Below are 21,423 nucleotides of genomic sequence, written 5' to 3'. Positions count from 1 at the left end.
CTAACCTTTATTTGAGGATAAATTTGTTGGATCATAGACAGATTTAGTGCATTGAGAGCCTTGGGTCTATTCAAAGTTATTATTCCTGCAGCTCCTTTCTTTTCCAACAACACTTCTGCTGCTGAATCTGTCTGCTGAGACATTTTCTGTGCATGCAAAAACAAATAAATAAAGCAAATGTCATCAGTTAGGTAACTTGAGTAACATATTTACAAAAGTGTTTATGGAAATATATTCTCAAAAAACACACCATCTAGGATCACAAAACATGCATTCTGGAATTGTATGCTAAGTTTTTCCACTGTACTTCTATTTGCATTTCCTAAACAGTTCTTTGGAAACTACTTTGAGTCCTTCAGAGTAATATACCTCAGACAAGTTTTTGGACCATGCATTGTTTTACAACAACATTCTGAGTTCAGTTAAATAAAATTTACAAAAGAAACACACAAACACAAACAAAAAAAATCAAACAAAAAATTCCCCACCCTACTAATAAAACACAAATCCACGGTTCCTTAAAACTGATATTCTGAAAATACTTGCAACAATTAGAACAATGACAGTTCCATATATCCTTACTAGTAGTTTGACACTGCAAACCCAAATGTACACCCTGCTTTGCCTTTAAGTAACTTTTAACAGTAGAAAACAAATCCCCTGAACCATTTTTACACTCACAGTTATATATTTAACAAATTTACGGAAGATAACAGAGAAACTATCTATAAAGTAAAGAAATATCTATAAAGCAAAGCCAAAACAATCAAGCTTTAATTTACAGTATAATAGACACCTGTAACAAAGTGTTCAAAGATGTGGGCAATACTAAGCCTGAGCAATAAATGACAGTGTTCAGAACCTCTGTGTACAGACACATTAGAAGTTGCATGTGCTGTGTGTCTCAGGGGAGTTAAGGAGTCCTGAAAGCTTCCAACTCAGTCAAACATGATGCTGTCCTTACCAAATGTTGTAATATTACTTGCAGTCTGCTGAATGCCCTCAGCCTGAAAAAGAAGCAGTAAAAAACCAGCTAAAACCAGAAATCAGCCACAGGATTCCCCGAATATCTGACTGCTGGGTTAAGCAAAGCAGTGGCAGAAAAATTTGGGAACAAAACTGTTTTACATTCTCCTTATAAGAATCAATTAGATTAGGGCAAATTTTTGTTATTGAAACAGTTCAAAAATTTTTGCTTACCAGCTCAGCAAATAAATAGCAGATACCAATATCAGCTACTAATGTATCAAGTTAGGAGAACCTGAAAATACCAGGGCAGAGGGGTTGGGGATACGACTGACACACTGTGTCTTTTAAAGATTTACAGCCTTTTTGCGGGCACGTTTAAATGTTGACATTAAAAAAAAAAAAAGCCTTGTCGAAACCTTCGTCTATTTCCAAAAGCTTCCATGACAAACCTGCCCTCGTGTGTACACGTTTCACGTACATTTACACAGGGTTTGTGTAAGAGCTCGCACAGTGCTTGTGCTTTTGTGGGTGACAGGAGAGACCCAGGCTGTCAAACTTCGTGACCACGCCACTCCCCCTGAGCAGTGAGGCTGTAATTTATTAATGGCCACTAAGGAAGGCTGTGCTGGCCACGCATCAGAGCAGGAGTGAGAAACTTCACCTTTCAGCTACTTCAGCGCACAAACCCAGGCAGCTCCATAGTACATGTTAGCGCCGCCGTACACTACGCTGCTTTTTAATCGCACGCTTGTTTTTGAAGGTGAAAGTTAGTGAAGGCCTGGCTGATCTAGGCCCAAGCTATAAGTCGCAGCAGCTGCGGGGCTGCGATCCCCGGCCGGCTCGGCCGCCGCTCCCCTCGCTCCCCGCCGCTTCAGCCCCTCAGGGCGGCCCCCGTTACCTGGGCAGCGGCCGCAGCGCCCGGGCCGCCATGGCGGCACCGCTCCCTCACCGGCTCCGCGGCGCGGCACAGCGCGGGGCGCATGCGCGGCGCTCCGAGGGGCAGCGGCGGCTCCGCCACCGCCGCCGGGGCCGGCTCATGAGGGGCGGCCGCCCGCTCGCCCCCACGAACAGCCCCTTTGCAGTAACCGAGGCAGATTCCTTACCCTGGGCAGGCAAAGGGTGCTGCTCCCCGTCCTGGATAAGGCCGGGTGGTGTGAGGCCATCTGGTGATGCAGCTGCTGTTCCGGTGAAGCGGGTAATGCCGCGTGTAGCAGTAACATCAGCAGCGGTGCTTGCTGCTGAAGGTGGGGAAAGCTCGCATTGCCAAACTGCCTTCAGAGCCGGAGCTGCATTCAGGCTGTTTATTATTTTCAGCAGTAAGACTGGTTTCTTAATTCCTGACCTCCCTCCCCCTTCTCTTCACCCTTTGCACCTGAAACACCAGACACACCTGTAGTGCCCTCGCAGCTACTGACACACGGTCAGCGGGCGAGGTGGGATGAAGGAGCCGCTCTAGTGTAACATCCCTCCAAGAACTGCTTATCCGTGAAGGTAAATACATGGAGAACACGTATTTACATTTACATTAGGAACAAGCACGGTTACTGACCCAACAGTAGCTACAGACAGCGGTGAGCTGAAATACAGCCTGGGCATTCGGCATAAATAGACTCAGAAGTTGCGGCTGTGAAAATTGCCTTTAACAAAAATATTAAGGCACTTGAGAATTTTTCACGCTAGGAGTCAATAATACAAAATTCACTTTGATTTCAGGAACTAAGACCATTCCATGACTGTTGTTTTAGGCTGACACATAGCAACATGAGACATTGAAAAGATGCGATGAACCACGGAGTAAATGACAATACAGTGCATTAGGTTGAACTGTAGCTTCATCATGTCTTGGTGTAACAAGTTCTTAGCATCAGCTGCCTTGACTCACATTTGAATTTAAAAGAAAAAAAAATCTTAAAACCTTTTAGCGAATTTATTTTGCTGGAAGGAAAATAAGGTCCTAGCTCTCAGAAGCACTTCTAGAGAAGTCTCCAGAGGGCAACCTTGTTCTTTATTTCTAAAATTATTCAGCTCCTGCTTATATCAGCGTCATCTCTGTTGGCATTTCCGTTGCAGTGACTCTCACAGTATGTTAAATCTAGTTGTAAAAATTTTAATCAAATTAAATAGGCACCAAAAAAAAAAAAAAAAAAAAAAAAAAAAAAAAAAAAACCCCAGAACATTTCAGTATTAAGGCAGTCTCAGTTTTCAGTCTTGTACAATGTGAACAAAAAATAACTGGGAACAGGACATGAGGTGGTTTTGCAAGCACTGAGAGACTGTCTACTGCAAACTAATTAATTGCAAGAATTCATTAGGTGATCCTGACTAGTCAAACTTGCACCTAAAGGTCATATCAATGATGCAGTTTATTGGTGTCATTTAGTGTGCAGACAGCCCTATATGCTGCATTATATCAAGTGTCATGCAATTAAATCTAAACCAGGCTAAATGACACCAAATTATGACAGCTGGCAAGCCTGAACCCTGACTTAGAGAATTATTTGAACAATTATCTTTGAGGATAACTCTACAGCCCTCATCCAGGCATTACTAATTAGAGGGTTTGATAAGCAGGTAACATTTTTGTTTCTCATTTCCTGTGACTAAAAGTCTCTACGTTTCACAGACAAATATGAAAAGAACTTTTCTGTGGGATAATCTCTTTGTTAGCGTTGTTGTGAAAATGAAGAAATGGGTGTGTGGAAGCTAACCTTGGGTAAGAGCAGGTGGAGGTTGTTTGAAAGCCCGGGAGATCTCCTAACAAATTCCACCTGCACATGGGCAAGGCTGTGATCAGGACATGATTATAAGGGATGTCTGTTTCTGGGGGTCCGGAATAGAAGCTGGTGATCTGATTCATTTTTTACTTATGCTGATTTTGATCTGTTCTCCTCCCGTCCTCAGTGTAAGTAATGGTGTAAACCCTTCGTAGTCTTCCAGCTGTTATGTCTGATTTAGGACACAAGTGGGCCTACTCCTTTGTAAACAATTAAGTAGCAACAAGCCTTGCCTTGAAACAACTACTGATTTCTCTCCACAGTGCTGACGTTGAATTTATATTTAATGTTTTCTTTAAAGTCTTTCCCTTCTTTTTTTTTTTTTTAAGTAGTTTTTAAGAAGAAGGGGTGGTAAGAGCCATCTTCCTTGAGGCTTCATTTTTAAACCTGCTGTTGATGGCTTCAATTTACCTACAGTTTTTTTAGGGGCAGAGGATTCATAAGTGTTAGAAAATTGCTGGTTTTTCACAGCCATTTAGCTGACTGCAATCCTGTCCAAAAAGCAACTCAGATATCATCCTATTTTTCAGTAGTCCTCCTGCACACTCCATTTTTTTCAGAGTGGAAAATCAAAGTGAAAATGCTTTCTAAAAAGTAAATGATGACTTTTCTAAGTAGGTGGTGGGGAAAGAGTGAAAATAATGGAGTTGCCTGGGAATAAGCAGAATGAGATGACCTTTAACCTGGGAGCTTATGGATTATTTTACTATTGGCAAAGAGGACTGCACAATACTGGACCAAGCTAGGAACTGAGAGTGTTTAAGTGCAATAGCCAGAAGGATAAACAGGTTGTAATTCCTCCCCCTGGAGAAGTTTCCTGGCAGCGCCTTCAGCAGGTTTGAAAAGAGAAAGTTGCAGACTGTAGGAGGTCTTTGGAGTTGAGCAGATGTTTTCAGGTTTTGTTTCTGGTTTGGGGGCTTTTTTGGTTTTGGGGTTTTTTTGTGTGGGTTTTTTTTTCTTTTTTTGTTTCTTTTCCAGAAAAATATATAACTTTAGACTGTGGGAGCTCTTGCTCTCAAGGAGGATTCCAAGAGCAGCTCAGCTGCATTCTGTGTGCCACCTGGACAACCCTAGTTAACCATTAATTTGTGCTTCACACTTGCCTCTGATAGCTCCCAGAGTAGCTGACCAAGAATAAATGGTACAAGTACTTCATCATGTCCCATGCTGCTGTTTCCAGGTTTGCTGTAAATTCAATCTTTTCCTCTGCTGGTCTAACAGCTGGCATCTCATTTCTGTATGTGTGGGTAGTAAGTGCATCCTTACAGCCTCTGAAGGTTAAGGGAAAATGAGTCTGTGAAGGTTGAGGAACAGAATGGGAAAATTTCCAGTTCATGCCTGCTAACTGGTTATTACTGTGCTGACAAACAATCCTCACATTGTTATTTCTCAGTCCAGACTCAGATGACAGCCCTTGAAAACAGGTGACGCAGGTTGAAATTTCCTCGTGCCAGCTTGGGTAAAGGCTCAGGTCTGCAGTAGAGTCTTCCAGGGACATCACTGAGAGCAGAAGTTGACTTAAAAAAAGCAGAAAACAGATCTGTTTCTTCACTCTCTAACGACAGGTCAACCCAGAGCAGGCTTGAAACACCTATATAATGTGGAGAAACAAATATTTGCTTTTGTCTGTAACCTGAGTCTTCTCATGTGAACAGCCTGCCTTCCCTGGGGCTTTTGGTCAGATACCTTTCAGCTAATGCATTCATACAACATCTGAAATCACAGCTTTGGGACGAGGACATACAGCTAATGGCATGCCGTAGTGAATTTCTCCCGTCACAAGAAAGTGTGTTGGGTGGGGGGGGAAATCAACTTTTATTTATCCTTTTTTTTTTTTTTCCTTCACTCGTTAATTTGCATCTTATCAGCGGGGAACTAGAAAGTGTTTGGAAAAGGCTGAAAGCAAATCCACAATGAAACTGTGTGAGCGAAGTAGTTTTCATTTTCTTTTGGCCTCGGAGAGCACCGGGGAGAGTGTGGGAGTGGCTGTGTGCTGCTGCAGATGCTGCCGTGTTGATGAGAGGACGAGAGAGGATCCAAGCGAGGTCCATCCAGCAGTGAGTTCCTCTCCTCCCACCACCCCGGCTCAGCATAGCACTCGTGCTGCAGCCACCCTGCCAGAACCCCCTGGGTGAGACGGGACCCTGGGCAAACACCCTCCTACATCTTTCTTCCCTGCTGCCACGAGCAATCTGTCACTCCTCTCCCCGAACCACCCTCCACCTACGTACAAAGCCATAACTGTAAGGAACGCCCTCTTCCCTCCTCCTTTTTCTCCCCACGAGCCTGTTCTCCGTGGGTGAAAAATGCTGTCTTCCCAGAGATCTGGTCACCCCCGACTTTGGCTTTGAGACCCAAGCTGTTTGATACCTTTTAGGACTGCAGCTTGGAAAGCTCTGCTTGCAGATCTATTGTGTTAGTTTTTCAATTGCATATAATTGCACATGTGCAGGTGGGAAGGGGCTATTTGCTTCCCACTCTCCTCGATACGCCTCCCTTCCTAAGAGGACCGCTTCCTTCCCTTTCTGCTCTCAGCCTCCCACGCATTTAGCAATGAGAAATGGTGCAGAAAACTGACCAGCTACCAACCCGCCCACCTGAGGAGGAGGAGCACCAGCAGCAGCAGCGCATTTCTCTCGCTCTCAGCTTTTTAAACACAGTTAAAAAGAGCTGTAGCGTGGGTGGAAATAGCTGTAGGGAGTGTGTGTGGGAATGGGGCTAGAGGAAAGTGCATTTTTTCTTGGTAGGACAGTTAACTTCTAGTGGACCAAAAAAATACCCCAAAGATTTCTCACTGCTGAGGGTCTCTCTGGCTGTATGATTAGTTCTTGAGTCTCCCAGGTCTGGAAAGGATGAAGCAGGGAATGAAGCAAGTGATGGCAGGGAAGCTTGCCTTCCAGACTTCAGGAGCCTGTTAGGAAATGATATCTGTATTGCATCTCGTTGTGTCATCACGTCTGCTGTTCTGCTCTCAATGTGTGTGCTTGATTCTGTGAGAGTCAGAGCTGCCTGTATGTAGGAAGAGAAAAAGGCATGTGGTTTTCACACCATGTGGGTCTGTATTTCAAAATACTGTCCCTGTTGGACCTCTTGAAATAGCACTGTCCCAGAATATCAGTTAATTCAAGATTTACTCGGTGTGCTTCTATCGGAAATTAAAATCAAGCTTATTTGTGTTAACTGGTTGTTATTTAAGGTGCTTTGCTTGTATTACATGAAATAGCAGTGGAACTAGTAAGGAACTATACACTGGTATAGAGTGCAAAGTGGTAGTGCTGTTTCTTAAGGAATGTCTTAAGACTCCAAGAACCAAGGGTCCTCAACAGCTGTGAGTTTCTGGCTTGGTTTGACTAAGCTATCTGAAATACAGATTTTACAATATATAATCCTCCTCAGCATTGTCCTCACACGATTAAGCTGCACCCATTCTTCTCAAGCCAAAACTCTACCCATGCATTTGTTTTGACTAGATTTCTCACCAGCATCAGAACTTCTATATATGTTACTGATGCAGAATCTTATATCAGGATGTGGTCTTTAATGATTGACAATAACAGTAACAGCCAAATAATGAATTCGACTCTGAAAGTACTGGAGATACCTCAAAAAAAAATTGTACCGGACATGTAATTTTCTCCTAGTGAGTAGAAGCCTCAAGCCTGGGAACGGGGCTCACTGACTTCAGTGCCTTCCTCCACAGCCTATCTCCTGTAGCTCTGAAAATTTTACCTTAGTGTTGGAAGGCAAATGTAGGCATAACTTTTAGGCTGAGAAACAAAGGAAGTTATGAATAAGCCTAATTAACACATTTCTATGTGACACAACAGATCAGCTGATGGACTTGTGCTAGCAAGAGGTAGAGCCCTATCAATGGAGATGTAACCTTAATAGAACTAATTATCCTGGTGTTCTAAAAGTCTTATTTATGATTGGTGAATACTATTTTAAATATATCCTTCTAACCTTCCACTGAATCTTATGTAGCTCATAATTATAATCTACTGGAATTACATAACCAGCCTGAGGAGGAACAATATTCCAAATATTAATTTCATGTCACTTGACTCATTTACTTTACAACAGTGCAGCAATTCCTTTGTCAGTAGCATTCTGAAGCCCTGTTGGCTTGCTTGTAATTCTACCTCATATTTAGCATTGGTTCAGTTAACTTTGGAGGTAGTACTTTTCATACCTTTTATACCAATGAATGTACATCAGGCTTATCTGGCCAACTACCATTAGCCTGAAATTTTTCTTGTATGATCTATCTGTTGTGGTCGAATTATATTACTCAAGAAGCAGTAGAAAAAAAAAAAAAAAAAGGGAAAAATCACCCAAACATTTAGAATCATTAAAAATCTATTTTAGGAGCTCAGTTGTGTATGTAAGATTCCTCTTGGCCTCCCTGTTTTGTCTGTTGTTCAGCTAGAATGTCACACGCTTTGGACTTGAACAATCTGCTTCCTTCTCAGGGAATGAGAAGTGAATAACTAGTGAATGACTAGTTACCTATTTTGTCTCCATCAGAATCACAGTGAATTAAACACAAAAGCATTTGGTGTAAATTAGTAGCTTTCTGGCAGACCAGGGAATTGAGCACCTCAGATGTTTATTTGAGGAATCTGTTACTCTAAATTAAAGTGAGGCTCTTCAGCAGTGCAGCTTGGCTGACAGTGTGACTGACAGTATCTTATTAAATGGATGTGTATTCAAACCTTTCTAGTCTGGCACCTCACGCAAGTATTATTTTCACTTGAAAATATCTACGTTTTGTTTTAAAAGTCAATATTAAGAATATTTTTCAAAATTTCTTTGTTTTATTTCATCCTGGAGTACAGTGAAGACTGTGAAATAATGACTTGAACATGGCCTAGGGAAAGATATCTCACTTAATGCCACAAATGATGCAAAGAACAGCAGAGCAGAGTAGAAAAACTTAATAATGAGGGAAAAAATAGGCCAGTAGAATAAACAGAGACCTTTAAGCTATTAAATAAGTGTCTATCACTCACTGCTGCAGATATATTCTGTTCAAAGTATAAATTATTAGTGTCCAATATGGGGTAATCATGAGTTTTAATGCAATTCAGTTTATAAGCTCTGTGTATAATGATTAACCTGGCAGAAGGATGTGTAGCAAATCAGAACTGTTTGTTTTAGTTGGGGTTTTTTTTGGGTTTTCTTTCAAGAAAGAAATATGGCCACCCTGGATCATGAACAAACGTGCAATGGCAGTGACGGGGACAGAGTGCTTGGTTTCTTGAGCACTTACTGAGTGGATATACTTCCCTAGGGATGTAGTGCTCAGTGAAGAAAGGCAGTGGCAGCTGTGGCAGGGCACAGCATAGATTTAAATTGTTCCAAAGGAAATACATGATTTCTAGTCACATTAGCTCCTCTCTGTAATCTCAATCTTGCATCTGCTCCATGGATTTCATGGTGCCACTGGTTCTCCTGTCCAGACCCAGACAGTCCATCACTCTGTGTCTCTGCAATAGCAGGCTGGAGCAGAGGCTCATGCTGCTAACCGCTCAGCATGGGAATAGAGATCATTATTTCAGAAACAACATGGAACTCAAGGCGATTGAGTCATACTTTGACACACCTCTGTCTGCCAAGAAAAATGCAGGCACTCCCTCATAGAGCTGTTGCTAAGAGCACTTCCTCAGGCTCTAGGAGTGAGAAGGTGCTTTATTGTACATTTAACTGCAGGAGTTAACAGCAGGGTTTCAGTCTGGGACCAGCAGGTAATTAAAGGCTGTGCTTCTGCCTAGGAGAAGTTGCACCATGTAGAATAACTCCGAGACACATTATTCTGTAAATGTAAGACCTTTGAAAAGTGATTTTATTGGCATTTGTAGCCTAAAACATAAAGAAGAGGAAGTTCTGGCCAGCACTAAGACAAAACATCCTTTGTTTTATGGTAAATTTAAATAATTTCATAAGAAAGCAGAGACTTTATGTTAAAAAAAAGAGAGAAATCCATTTTCAATTTGAAATGTTAACGGAATTTTTTTCCCTGTGACTGAGCAGGAGAATCATGAAACACATTTGAACTGTGCATTTCCTTTCCTGTGTCACCACTAGCATCCCTTAGCTTTTGTGAGCCTTTCGGAATATTCCCCATTGACCAGTTACCTTCCTAGTAAGAGACAGCTGAATTTTGCAGGTACAGCTCTCTGTCACCTCAATTACAACAGCAACATACAATTTTCAGCATATTTCAAATAGTCTGAAGAAACAGGCAATGAGAAATGACTTTGTTGCTTTTTCACTCTTCTATTTTAATTCTCACTTCTGTGAAGTAAAGAAAGTCATCTGTTTCATTGTAATATCAACATTAACCTTTTAGTTGACACAGTAGGACACCATACACTGGTGATAACAAATGGCATCTTGTCATTGCTCCTATTAGTGAGCTAAAACATAGATATACTTTATCTGTATGTTTGCAGTGCATGTATCAGTAAAAAGCCACATAGCACAATGACCCAGGATTATGACATCCAGAGGAAGAAAGTTCAGATCCTTTGAATTTCTGCGTTGCTTTAATTCAACACATGGAATATATTTTCCAGTTATATCTTAAAGAAAACTGTTCTGTGAACTGTTATAAACTGATATTTTAAAGGGTCTATGTTACAAGGGATGTAAGATTTGCTTTCTTTCCAAGCAAATAATTTGACCATGGCTTCACATGAGCCTGTAACTCTGCCACCTGTTACCCAGTTCTACAGAAGTTAATGACCCTGTTTTTTTAGCACAGGACAAACAAATCCTCCATGTGCTAAAATGTGCTCGCTCAGCCACACTCCTTTCCACAGTAGTCTCTCAATTTATCTTTTCTTCTGAGGAAATTTCCCACCTAAGGATTTCCCACCTTCTTTACTTTTTAAGTAAAGAAAAAAGCTTAGCGTTTGTATTTACAGAAGTAAAAAGCCCCACACTCCATCATGTTCTCCAGTATGTCATTTCAGGTGGTTGTAGGGTATTTGTAATCATCTGTCTGTTTCCCAGGGACTCATTTGCTTTTGTTAGTTATTCACAGTAATCAGTCATAGTACTTGTAGGTACCATAATTACTCACCACAGAATGACTGCAACAACAGGTTGTGACACTGTCACTGCAGAGTGACAACGAGAGCAGTTCTCTCCGGTGTATGTGTCATCATTCTGGGAGGTGAAGGAAAACATTCTCCCTTTGAGACGTGACTTCAGCACCCAGAAACTTGACTGCAGTGACCCCCAGTGTGTAACCTTCACTCTTCCAAGAGGAGGAATTCTTTGCAGATCTGTTAGAATCTTTCACACCTATCTAATATGTAGAATGTGAGTACTGTATACTTATCTCAGAAAAAACTATAGTTCAGATGTGTTTCTAAAGAGCTTTAGCTCAGGAAATAGCTACATTGAAACTAATTTTGTTCAATTTCTGTCTCCCTTTCCCTAATAGGCCTGGGTTAATTAGTAACCAACCTTCCAATATCCATTTCCTCCTCTTGCACCTTCTCTGTATGAACTGTGTATATATTTGTTGAGCCACTGTTGTTGCAGGATCACCCCCACCCTGCTCAAGTCCAAAGGTTTACCAGTTCTGTTTAGCTCATAAAGATGAGTAAGATAAGACAGGTTTTGTAAACTAATTACTGCGTTCTATTTTAGTGATACTGTGTTCACTTGAAATTTGGTGCTGTTGGACCAAAATTTAAAATATATTGCAGTTTGAAGTATTTGAGATTATTTTCCAGTAGTGCTGTTTGGAATGCTAGTTTATGCTTAAGTTACTAATTTAGGAAGTGAAACATACAAGGTAGACAGACAGCCTATGTGTCATGTACATTTGTGTCTATCCACATTTTCATTTTTGCCAATGAAAACTATAAATAACACAGTTTACTGAAGAATTTTCAAGATTAGAAGTCTTACTTGTGAGAGTGCTGTCTGAAAGGTTTTTAGGCATCAGGAGGGCTGATTCACAATTGTACTCCATAGTGTTTAGTTTAATTGTTTAACTTTTTTATTCCACTTCAACATGAACAACAAAACCCCCCTACAGTTCAGAGCTGATGGCATTTGCACTCTCTGTAGTTATGTTATTCAGCACACATACTACAAAGAAAGAAACTGAGACCTTACGCTTTCCTTAACATTCCCTGCTGTTCCTGCTATCAGTGGCCAAGGCTATGGAAGACACGAGGAACATTTGACTACTTTTACTTAGATACAGCTGATGACAAGGAGGGGCCAGCTGCTGATAGCTTGCTCTGGCTTCTCCTTCTGTCACTCAGATAGGAAATGCTGCTACTTTACATAAATAAGAATGGCTCTGCCATTCTGGAATAGGAAAAATTCTTCCCCAACTCAGTACATCTGTAAACAATTTTTAAGGCAAAGTATGAGGATTGGTGATATTTACTACATGGTGGCCCAGGGAACTGCAGGGCTCATGAAACTACCTGTGGCCCAAAGGTTGCTGCAAAACCTTGAAACATTTCATTATGAGAATGTAAGATATTTTGAAAAACTGAATGGGAAATAAATTGTGATACAAAATTTTGGAGAACTATTAATTTATTGTTATTCTAGTACCTTTTAGTTGTTCCCCAGAAAATTACAGGTCTTGGAAACAAAAAATCCAGTAACCTGGGGATTTCTCTTCTGTGCATGTTCCTTTGCTGGCATTTGACAAACCTTTAGTATCCTTTAGTATCTTGGCAAGCTTTGGGCAGGTCTCCTCGTAGCATCATTTGATGTTTCATTTTCCATGTATGAGAAGAAAGAGTAAATGAATTTGCCTTCTCCAATTCAGGACTTTCTACATCTGCTATATCCCTGCTAATTATCCTCTTTGTCTGACTGGTGAATATTAGAATACTAAGCTGTTCCAGGCAGAGAAGTCAGTCCAAACTTCTAAGCATCCTTCCTGGAACCTTTCTAACACTAACATATTCTTTTTGAAAGGAGAAGAACATCCTGATTTTTTTTCCTTGTAAATCTTACAAAATCCATGTCTGAATTTCTCTGTGTGTGAAAAAAATAAAGTCATATATTATGCTAAAATAGAACTATCCCTTACTTTGCAATTGGATTAGCACATATAATTTTTTTTTCTTCCCTCATAGGTGCTTTGACAGTTTTGAACCTTCTGGTAACAAAGATTTAACAGCATGCTGTAGCAATACAAGAAGTCCTCAGGGAGTTAGGTTGTACATCTGAAAAGCAGATAAAATCGTCTAACTCTGCAGGCACCAGGCCTTTACTCAACTATTTATAGAGCTATTTATAGGGGAAGAGAGGGGAAAGAAGAAAAGGAATTAGTAAATTACTTTAAAAAGCACAGGTACTTAGAATTCATAGTTGATGTGCTGATTTAGGAAGTCAGGAGATATGACAGAAAAAGGGTAAGGAATGTTAATAGTGTTGCATAGACAAAGACTATTTTTTTCTACTTTTGTCACCTTCCTGTGTTTTGGATTTTTTTTCTTTTCCACCCAGCCATTTCAAAGGCATATCCTTGCAATGACGCATCAGTTTTCTGTCTGCTTGAGGTTTAGAAATAGCTGAGCTGTTATAAATAGATTGTAATCTACAAGAGACTAAGACAATGGAAATACTGTAAAAGCTTCACTGAAAAATTTAGAGGTGGATTGAGATTCCAGCTGTCTCCTAGAGTAGAAGTGCTCCATTTGAAATGCTTTATTAGCCACTTCAGAGGAACCCGTGCTCTTTGTGCAGCAGGGGGGAACAGCCAGGTGGAATTAGGTGGCATTTCTGGTCACGGTGCCAAGCAGAGAGCCACGTCCAGCCTGGTCCCTGCGAGCTCTCAGCCCAATGACGTGAGAAGGAGGCACTTTGCTGCAAAGCTAAAACACTAGAGGCAGTTACTCTTTTATACACTGTAGAGACACTAAATCAGAATGTTTAACTTTTACACCACAGTTTTTCTGGCAGTACTTGTGCAATCTGAATTGATAGCATTCATCAAGTTTGCTCCCTTTTTCCACTTTGCCTCTATAACACCTTTAGTGAGGTGCCATAGCATATGGTTGAAAGCTTGACCTTGTCTTAGAAGGCAGTGAAAAAATCAGAACTGGGAAGCAGTTCAATATCCTTTTGTTTCTGTTTGAGAAATTCCTTTGTAAGGTCATTTAGATCCTGCCAACACTTCCAAACAGACTTCAGAAAAACGAGTAGCTGTCCTGCACTGAAACCTGATACCTGGGAGTGGTGTTATTCCTCCAGCCATATACAAATAGCTGAGGTCCATTTTCTTATACTTGACTATATAATTCTGTTAGAAAAACTGATTAAGATGCTTTGCTAACTGTGGGTAAAATAAGACATTAAATGGAAGGAACAAACTTTCTCAAAGATGTTTCAGCCTTAAAGAGGAGCTGCTTCCTGAAACCAGGCTATATCACAGTAGCTATATCATGGCAACTAGTTTAAATAGGCTATCCACTCTCAATCCTTGCCAAACACAAACCACTAATGTAGCACCTGGTCTTTGCCTGAAGTCTGTCCCTAGCTGTTGTAGTAGAACTTTAGGCCAGTACGCACTGCAGAATCAGGTCCTTCAAACCTAAATTAGCATTCTGTTGAAAATTAAACATATGTCGGGGTTTTTTTACTGTCAATAATTTTGTTTCCAGGTTAGGAAAAGAAACATTGCTGTGGAAGAATCTAGTGAATTTATTAATGAGCTCGGTAAGTATGTAACTATTAATATCTTCTGAGATTTTGTTTGCCTTATTTTTATCTTCAGTTCCAGACTCTGAAATCAACAGATATTCTGAAGCTTTCCACTGAGAATACTACAATATGCTGTCTTAAATACATTGTGATAACTGGGATATTGTAGGAAACAAGTAAATAGCTGTGTACAGTATTTATGAAACAATTTGTACCTTTACATGAAGTACTTTATCTCACTTATAGCCCTAAAAAGAAAACATCTAAAATATTTCTTGGATGTTATTAAAGATTTTTCTTTGCAACCAGAAAAGAGAATACAAAAATTGAAAAAAATGCGTAACTTTGTCCTCTAATATTATCAGAGAGCATTAAATCTGCTGTTGTTATTCCATGGCATGACTGGCAATATAGTTTACCTGTCCTGAGCACATTTTCAATAGCTGAGTCCTTCAATCTGTCAAAAAAGTTCCTATTTATTTCACAATCGCTTTTGATCAGGGATACTGCTTTGAGTCCCAGTGTAACTGAAGTCTGTAGCAATCCTCTTACTGAGATTTGAGTACTCAGGTCCTTTGTTCTTTACAGTGAGGATATCATCTCGAGAGTTTGAGAAGGGCATCCGTAAATTGCCCATTGTTTTCACACTTGAGGGGAGGGACCCATTTGAAATTCATCTAGAAACTAAATTCAACTACTAGTACTGCTTGGATGTTCTCCTGTTAACCAAGAAATTAAGAAATCAACCCATCAGTTATGTTGGAGGTCCTGAGAGGAAATACAGAATAAAAAGATCAGTAGGCTTTCTGGGAAAAGAGGCTAGATGGCTTGGCTGTGACCCCCTTCTGTATGAAAAGTGACATTTACTGCTTTTATTTATACTGAGGCAAATTCAGCTCTAGATAAATTCAGATGTGAGGCCTCTGAAATCAGCAGCTACCCTTGGTCTGAATTTGGTGCAATGTGTTCCTCAGTACAAAAGATTATTTCACTGCTTGTGTCACTTAAATTTACAGGTACTAAACAAAAATGCCTTAGTCTTGGTTCAGGTTTACAAAGCCACATTGGAGAAAATAGGAATTTAAGCAGAGAGATAAGACTACATGACTACACTTGCATCTAATTAAAACAAAAAAAAACCAGTTCAAATGAAAAGTGCTCTGGGTTATCACCATTTTTAAAAGCTATATAAATTGTGAGAGCTAGTCCTTTTATTAAAAGAGAATAATATGTAGTGCTGTATAAAATCAAAAGTAATTTTCTTGAGTAGTCTTTCCATATGTAGAATGTGGAACCTCAATTTAAATTTCTTTTGGTCAGGGAATATTTTGCCATGCAATGATATGGTATTTCCTTTAAAAGCTGTTGTCAGATTTTTTTTTTTCTTTTTGAAAGCTGAGAACTCAAATTCCCATTGACCTCAAGTCATTGACTAGTAATTAGGCAAGCAGGGATATCTGACCCTCTATGCATTTATTTTGTGGATTTAGAGGACACTAACAGTAAAGAATTTCTTGCTGGAATGCTGGTGTTTGCTCAACCCCTTGCTCTCAGCGGGGATAGAAGGAAGGAAGTTCCTAGGGATCAGAGAAGTGGTCAGTTTGCTGTCCCTTAGTCACATATCTGCAGTCATCAAACACATGAGGTGCTTGGTGCGCTCAGAACGCAGCATAAAAACCATACGTTTGTTTTACTAAAGTCATGTAGAAGTAAGGACTCATTGTGCAAGGACATAGTGGGCAGAGGAGGTAGGAGGATGTGTCACATTTTTAACTGCTTGCCCTACTCATTTTGCATTTTAATTTTAACATTTCTGGTGTTTATTTAGAATAAGATGTACGAGCATGTGGGAGCTAAGCTTTTAAAAGTTCGATTTTTTTTTTTTTTTTTTTTTTTTTTTTTTTTTTTTTTAACTGGGGACCCCAGAGGGTCTTAGTAGATCCATCTCTAAGCTCTGGCCAGTTAAGCTTCGTTCTCTGTGTAAAGACAGGCCAATGCAGAATTCATTGCAGGTTCAGTGGATAAATTGTATAAATTATCTCTAGCTCCTGCCTGGACCACAGGGTCAGCAGGGCTTCGCACACTTCCCAGTCTGGAGGGTCATGACAGGATCAAGGACATCATGTTTTTGCACCTATTCATCGTGCCATCAATGTTGTCAGCAGCCCAACTTAAACATTTATTCTGTGGACAGCAAAACCAATGAAGCTGTATTTCCTACAGGTTTGTGTGTTTGTATTTTTACAAATGCACATTCCTTGCACTCCCTTGTGTCACCACTTTAAATGTCTCACCTGTTCCCTCTCCTTTTTCTCCAGTTCCCTCCTCTATTCCCTTACCTGCCTCCAAGTTCTTCACTGCTGCTCAGGCACAGTGTCATTCACTGGACAAATGGGCACTGGACACTGTGGAGTTCCTGCCCTGGAATTTCCTCCCATGGAGGGCACTGTCTTGCCTTTCTTTTCTGCACTATGTTTAGGAACACACTATGTTGTAGGAACTTAATATTTGTGCCCACCAAATTTAATATCTGCCAGTTGGCTCAAAGGTCTTGAGGTGAGGAAATGTTCATTACTGTATAAGCAGACACTGTGCAAAGACAAATCTGAATTCAAGGGAAAAAAAAGGCCTATCTAGTAGGAAAAAGTTGGTGTATACACACAGTAAAGATAGTCACAGTAGCACAATTTCTGTCTTTGGTGTTGTGCATTGCTCTCCCTTTGCTAATGAATGTAATGCTTCTAAAAGTGTTAGATTAAAATTCAGAGGAAGAGAATACTTTGTTGTCCTGCCAAACCGGACAGACCACTGTTCTAGTTGTCGTGCTGGCTGTGAATATTTTATTCTTGGTTACCATTAACATTGCTGCAGCTGTGCCTGATTTGCTGATTCACTTGGTGACTGTTTTTCAGTTCCTCTGTTGGGATTTTTCTCTAACTGATAATGTAACTGCTTTTAGTCTTTGAAGAAGTAAGGAAAAGTCACACCGTTCCTCATACTGACTTAAAGTCTTCCCAGATTTACCCTGGGATATGTACAAACTGTTGTATTATAAAGAACTTCCACAAAAGGAAGAAATGAATGTCATAGCTGCCTTAATGCAATGCCTCTCCTACCAAAGGATTGACTCTAAAAAGTAGTTTTCATGTTATGCAAATTTTATTAAAGGTCTCATGGAAAGGAAAGCTTTCCTGTTGACTTCATTGTATTCTGGAGCAAGTCCTAGCAGCATAAACCTCACCTTAAACTTATCTTTCTAATCTGACTGATGTAAATGATTAGTTTGTTTTTTGGTTTTTTTTTTTTTTTTGGCTCAGAGTTAAAAGCTGGATAAGGACAGTAGACTATTTTATATCAACCAGAAATTCTTGATTTCAAAGTACAGTTCCAGCTTATTAAAGAAACCAATACGTTTTTCTAGACATGAAAATGTAAGCTCCTAGAAACCATATTTGCTTTTTTTTCCTCTCTAACCTAAGGAACAAATCAAGGAGTCGGCTGACACCACCTTGTCCTTTTCAAGCAAAGTCTACTATTAATCTTCATAGTCTACAAGTTATCTATGTGCAGTCATAGCAGGTATATGTAATCAATTTTATTTTACTTTTAAAAGATAACTGCTTTAATTTTTCAGTTTATTTGGTGTTTTCTTTTAGACATTAAATTTGGTTCTTTTGTTTTTAAGCCATTAAACATTTGTAACTATTTTTGGCGAGCATTCTCACCATGACATATGGTAAAGTTGTATGGGGAACACAAATCAAAATCTTTATAAAATATGTATTCAAATAAAATCCCACAAAGGCATGGATAAGTTAACCCAGGTGTGTGTTTATAGTACAGAGGTTTTTATATGGCATGTTTATGTGTGATTTATATTCATTTTAGAAAGTATGACTTCTGAATTTTAGAATACCCAGTGGTCATGTACATATTTATTAGTGTCATTATCTTAGTTAAGAGAAAAAGATTGTTTTTTGGTATATCACATTTATATATCCCATTTTACTGTCATTCAGAGCTTGAGGTTTTTGAAAAAGATATTTCAATAATTTGAACGTATTTTACACCTTAGCTTTTTGCTTTGTTTCATACTAGGAACTATTTTTTAAAAAAACCTTTATACTTCAAGTAATTTAAAACAACATTTCCTTTTCTCTGAAGACTGCTTTGACTAGAAATATTTGTGATAGATACATCAGGACAGTTTGTGAGCAGTGCAGCAGTTTGCCCATTTTTCCTAATCCTCATTTTCATAGCTGAAAAAACTCTGAGCAAGTAATTTGTAACAGGCTGCAATCCAGCTGTTTACACACAGCCTGGCTGAAAGAAATAACCATGCAGAGCCCCTGCTATGTTCAGTTCTTCCCAGGCTAGAGCAGCTTGTCAGGCTGGAATAATGCTGTTCTGTGCTCAGGCTTTTCGCAATACTCACCTGACCACACTCGACTGGGGATGGATTGGGCTTTTAAACTCAGTAAGAAACAATTTTTATATATATGTATAAAAACATTGTACATCGCTCTTTATTGCTCATATTCTGTTCTCTGGTCCTCAGCTATAACTTCTTGTTCACATACCAGGTTATGCAGCAGCCTACAAAGAAATATTATGTATTTGGTCTTGATTCCTCTATTCAAAGAGCATTTAGATATTTCATTTTTTAAAAAAAAAGATTTAGGAAATGACCCTGGCACTTCTGAGACCGAGTAGAAGGGAGAGGGATGATGACAATGCAAGTACTTAAAAACACAGCTACAAGAAAAGGAAAAACACAGCTCCAAGCAAGGCTGCAGAGGATGGTCACATTTCTTGTGTGATGGGCAACATTGAAGAAATTAGTGAAAAACTGCTTTTAAGACTTCAGTAAATGTAGTCTGTGACTACAAAGATCTGTTTTTCCTTTTCAGTTGACAAACAATGACTGCAAATTATTTGAATTACATGTTCTCCCTAAAAGCTTTTGTAGTAATTTGCCAGACTAGTCTCCATTAAGATGAAATAATTTTGTTTGGAGCTTAGATCTGGTTTATTACAGTGCCATTTTGTAGTAAAACCCCCACTGCATGAGCTGATAATTGCCTGTCTCTGAATTCTGCAAGATTACAGGAGGCCTGCACTCCTGGTCTCAGATGTGGTTTCTCTTTATGGTTAATTAGCCATGGGGAAGATTCTCAGAGATGACGAGTTCTGAAAATCCTTCCAGAGACAGATGATAAACAAGCCTTCTCCTGCCCCAGGTCATCTCCACTAGGAAATTCAGCTTTTGTCTCCTGCCTCCTTCAGGAGAAGCCTTTACTGTAGAGGTAGGCAGGATGTTAGTGGGACGCTGTCCACAGTGGCAGGTGCATCCATCTACAGAGACCGTGCCCCATTGGTGTGTCGCCGTGGCAGGGGAACAACCTGGAGAGAGCATTGCCTTCCACACCAGCTGGAGTCCCTCGCACTTCGGTGAGAACTAAATTAAATGAGTCTAATGCCTGTCGTGCCTCTGTTCCTGTTTGTCTGCCTCAATCATGCAAACTTGTAGTTTTCTCTCAATTTCTTCCCTTGGGCAAAATAATGCAAATTATGTTTTATTCTTTGAAAAAAGGGGGATCCTCCCTCAGAAAAGGGAGGTGCAAAATAAGATGCAAGTAGTGATGTGCTTGTTCTGTGGTATCCCGGTTAATGATGTCTGCAATCAGGTCACTGTCCTGGGCAGAAGCTGCCATGCTGTGCCACTAGCAGAGATGGCCAGTGGAGCTTGTTCATTTTATCGACCTGCTTGGACTACAGCCCAATGTGAACCCCTGTGTAAAGAACACCATCATTTGAGCTTAATCCTCAAACAGCTTCAGGACCTCCTGTTCGGTTCAGGGCTGATAAACACCCCAAATCTCTGGCTGGCCTTTCACTTCGTGACTATTCCCCTTTAGCTTAACATCACTGACCTTTTGATATTGCAGCACGACTCAGCTGTTGCTCAGGAGTTACCCTCCCTCCCTTTTTCAGCCTCAGGAATTAGTGTGGGGGTAAGTTTATACTGTTGTTGTTTCAAACATTTAAGTAATTTTATTTGTTTGCAAGTCTAGAAACAGTACTGCGGATGCCAGTGGCTGTGAAAGGCACTGCGGTAATTAATTCTTTATGCTGTAATACGCGTTTGGAACTTGTGAGGAGCAGGAAGCGCTGTGAATGTCATTCGGCTCTCGGGGCCCAGGAACGCTGCCAAAGCAGTGTTTTCAAACCCAAGGCCCTGCCGTGGCCCAGCGGAGGCGCGGACCCGGCAGGCGGACGCAGCCCGGGAGCGGCTCGGCCGTGCCCGCGCAAGGCAGGGCCGGGCCGGGCCGGGCCGCAGCGCGGGGCCCGCGGAGGCGTTGCCGGCGGTGCGCGGCCCCCCCGCGGCGGGGCGGGGGGCGGCTCCGTCCCTCCCCGCAGCGCCCCTGCGCGGCGGCGGCGGCGGCGGCGGCGTGGCCCGGCCGGGGGGGCGGGAGGTGCGCGGAGCCGCCGCCCGCAGGAGCCGCGGCGGCAGGGAAGGGGCTGCGATGCTCCCGGCCGAGCGCCCCCCCGGAGCCGCCCCCGGGCGAGGTGAGTCAGCGCGGCCCCGCGGTGCGCGGGGGGCCGGGCCGGCAGCCGGGGCCGCCCGGCGGGGCGCCGCCGCCTCCCCTGCCCGCGCTCCGCGGGGACCTGCTCCGCGGGGCGGCCGGGGCCGGCCGTGGCGCGCCGAGCCGCTGTGAGCCACCGGGCTGGGGAGGCCGTTCCCCCCCGGTGTCTGCCCCGGCACCGGCTCCAGCGCCCTCCCACCGGGGCGGCGGGCCTCGTCCCCGCCGCCGCCGGGGATGCTGCCCGCGGGCCCGCAGCGCAGCTTTTCCCCAGAGGCGTTTGCTGCTGCGCCTCCCCGCAGTCGACCGGTTGTGTCAGCCTTTACGGCCGCTGTGGTGGGTGCCCACCTCGGTGGGGTGCCGGCCCGCTGCTCCTGAAGCTCAGCAGCTTGGCTGAAGCGTGC

General features: G+C 41.6%; 2 protein-coding genes across 7 annotated transcripts in view; one reads left to right on the top strand and one right to left on the bottom strand.

Moving 5' to 3' along the window:
- Window positions 1-1,966, bottom strand: part of HIBCH (3-hydroxyisobutyryl-CoA hydrolase) — a 38,544-nt gene extending 36,578 nt beyond the window's left edge. Inside the window, exons 1-3 of one of the 2 annotated variants that reach the window (XM_068196368.1) lie at window positions 1,868-1,966; window positions 965-1,007; window positions 6-146 (exon numbers count right to left, since the gene is read on the bottom strand). In XM_068196368.1, coding sequence (XP_068052469.1) covers window positions 6-146; window positions 965-1,007; window positions 1,868-1,899 — 216 coding nt within the window. In that variant the 5' untranslated portion in view covers window positions 1,900-1,966. Of the gene's footprint in view, window positions 1-5; window positions 147-796; window positions 909-964; window positions 1,008-1,867 lie in introns of those variants that run through there. The other variant, XM_068196367.1, reaches the window with a different exon arrangement.
- Window positions 1,967-3,727: 1,761 nt separating this feature from the next.
- Window positions 3,728-21,423, top strand: part of MFSD6 (major facilitator superfamily domain containing 6) — a 46,077-nt gene continuing 28,381 nt past the window's right edge. For 3 of the 5 annotated variants that reach the window (XM_068196345.1, XM_068196351.1, XM_068196350.1), the window contains exon 1: window positions 20,853-21,005. The gene's annotated coding sequence lies outside the window, so the exon portion shown is untranslated. Of the gene's footprint in view, window positions 3,876-5,706; window positions 5,801-14,395; window positions 14,451-20,852; window positions 21,006-21,423 lie in introns of those variants that run through there. The other 2 variants (XM_068196347.1, XM_068196348.1) reach the window with 2 other exon arrangements.

Source organism: Anomalospiza imberbis, chromosome 7 (genome assembly GCF_031753505.1).
Source record: "Anomalospiza imberbis isolate Cuckoo-Finch-1a 21T00152 chromosome 7, ASM3175350v1, whole genome shotgun sequence".
Lineage (NCBI taxonomy): Eukaryota > Metazoa > Chordata > Aves > Passeriformes > Viduidae > Anomalospiza > Anomalospiza imberbis.
This window is presented reverse-complemented; position numbering and strand designations above follow the sequence as displayed.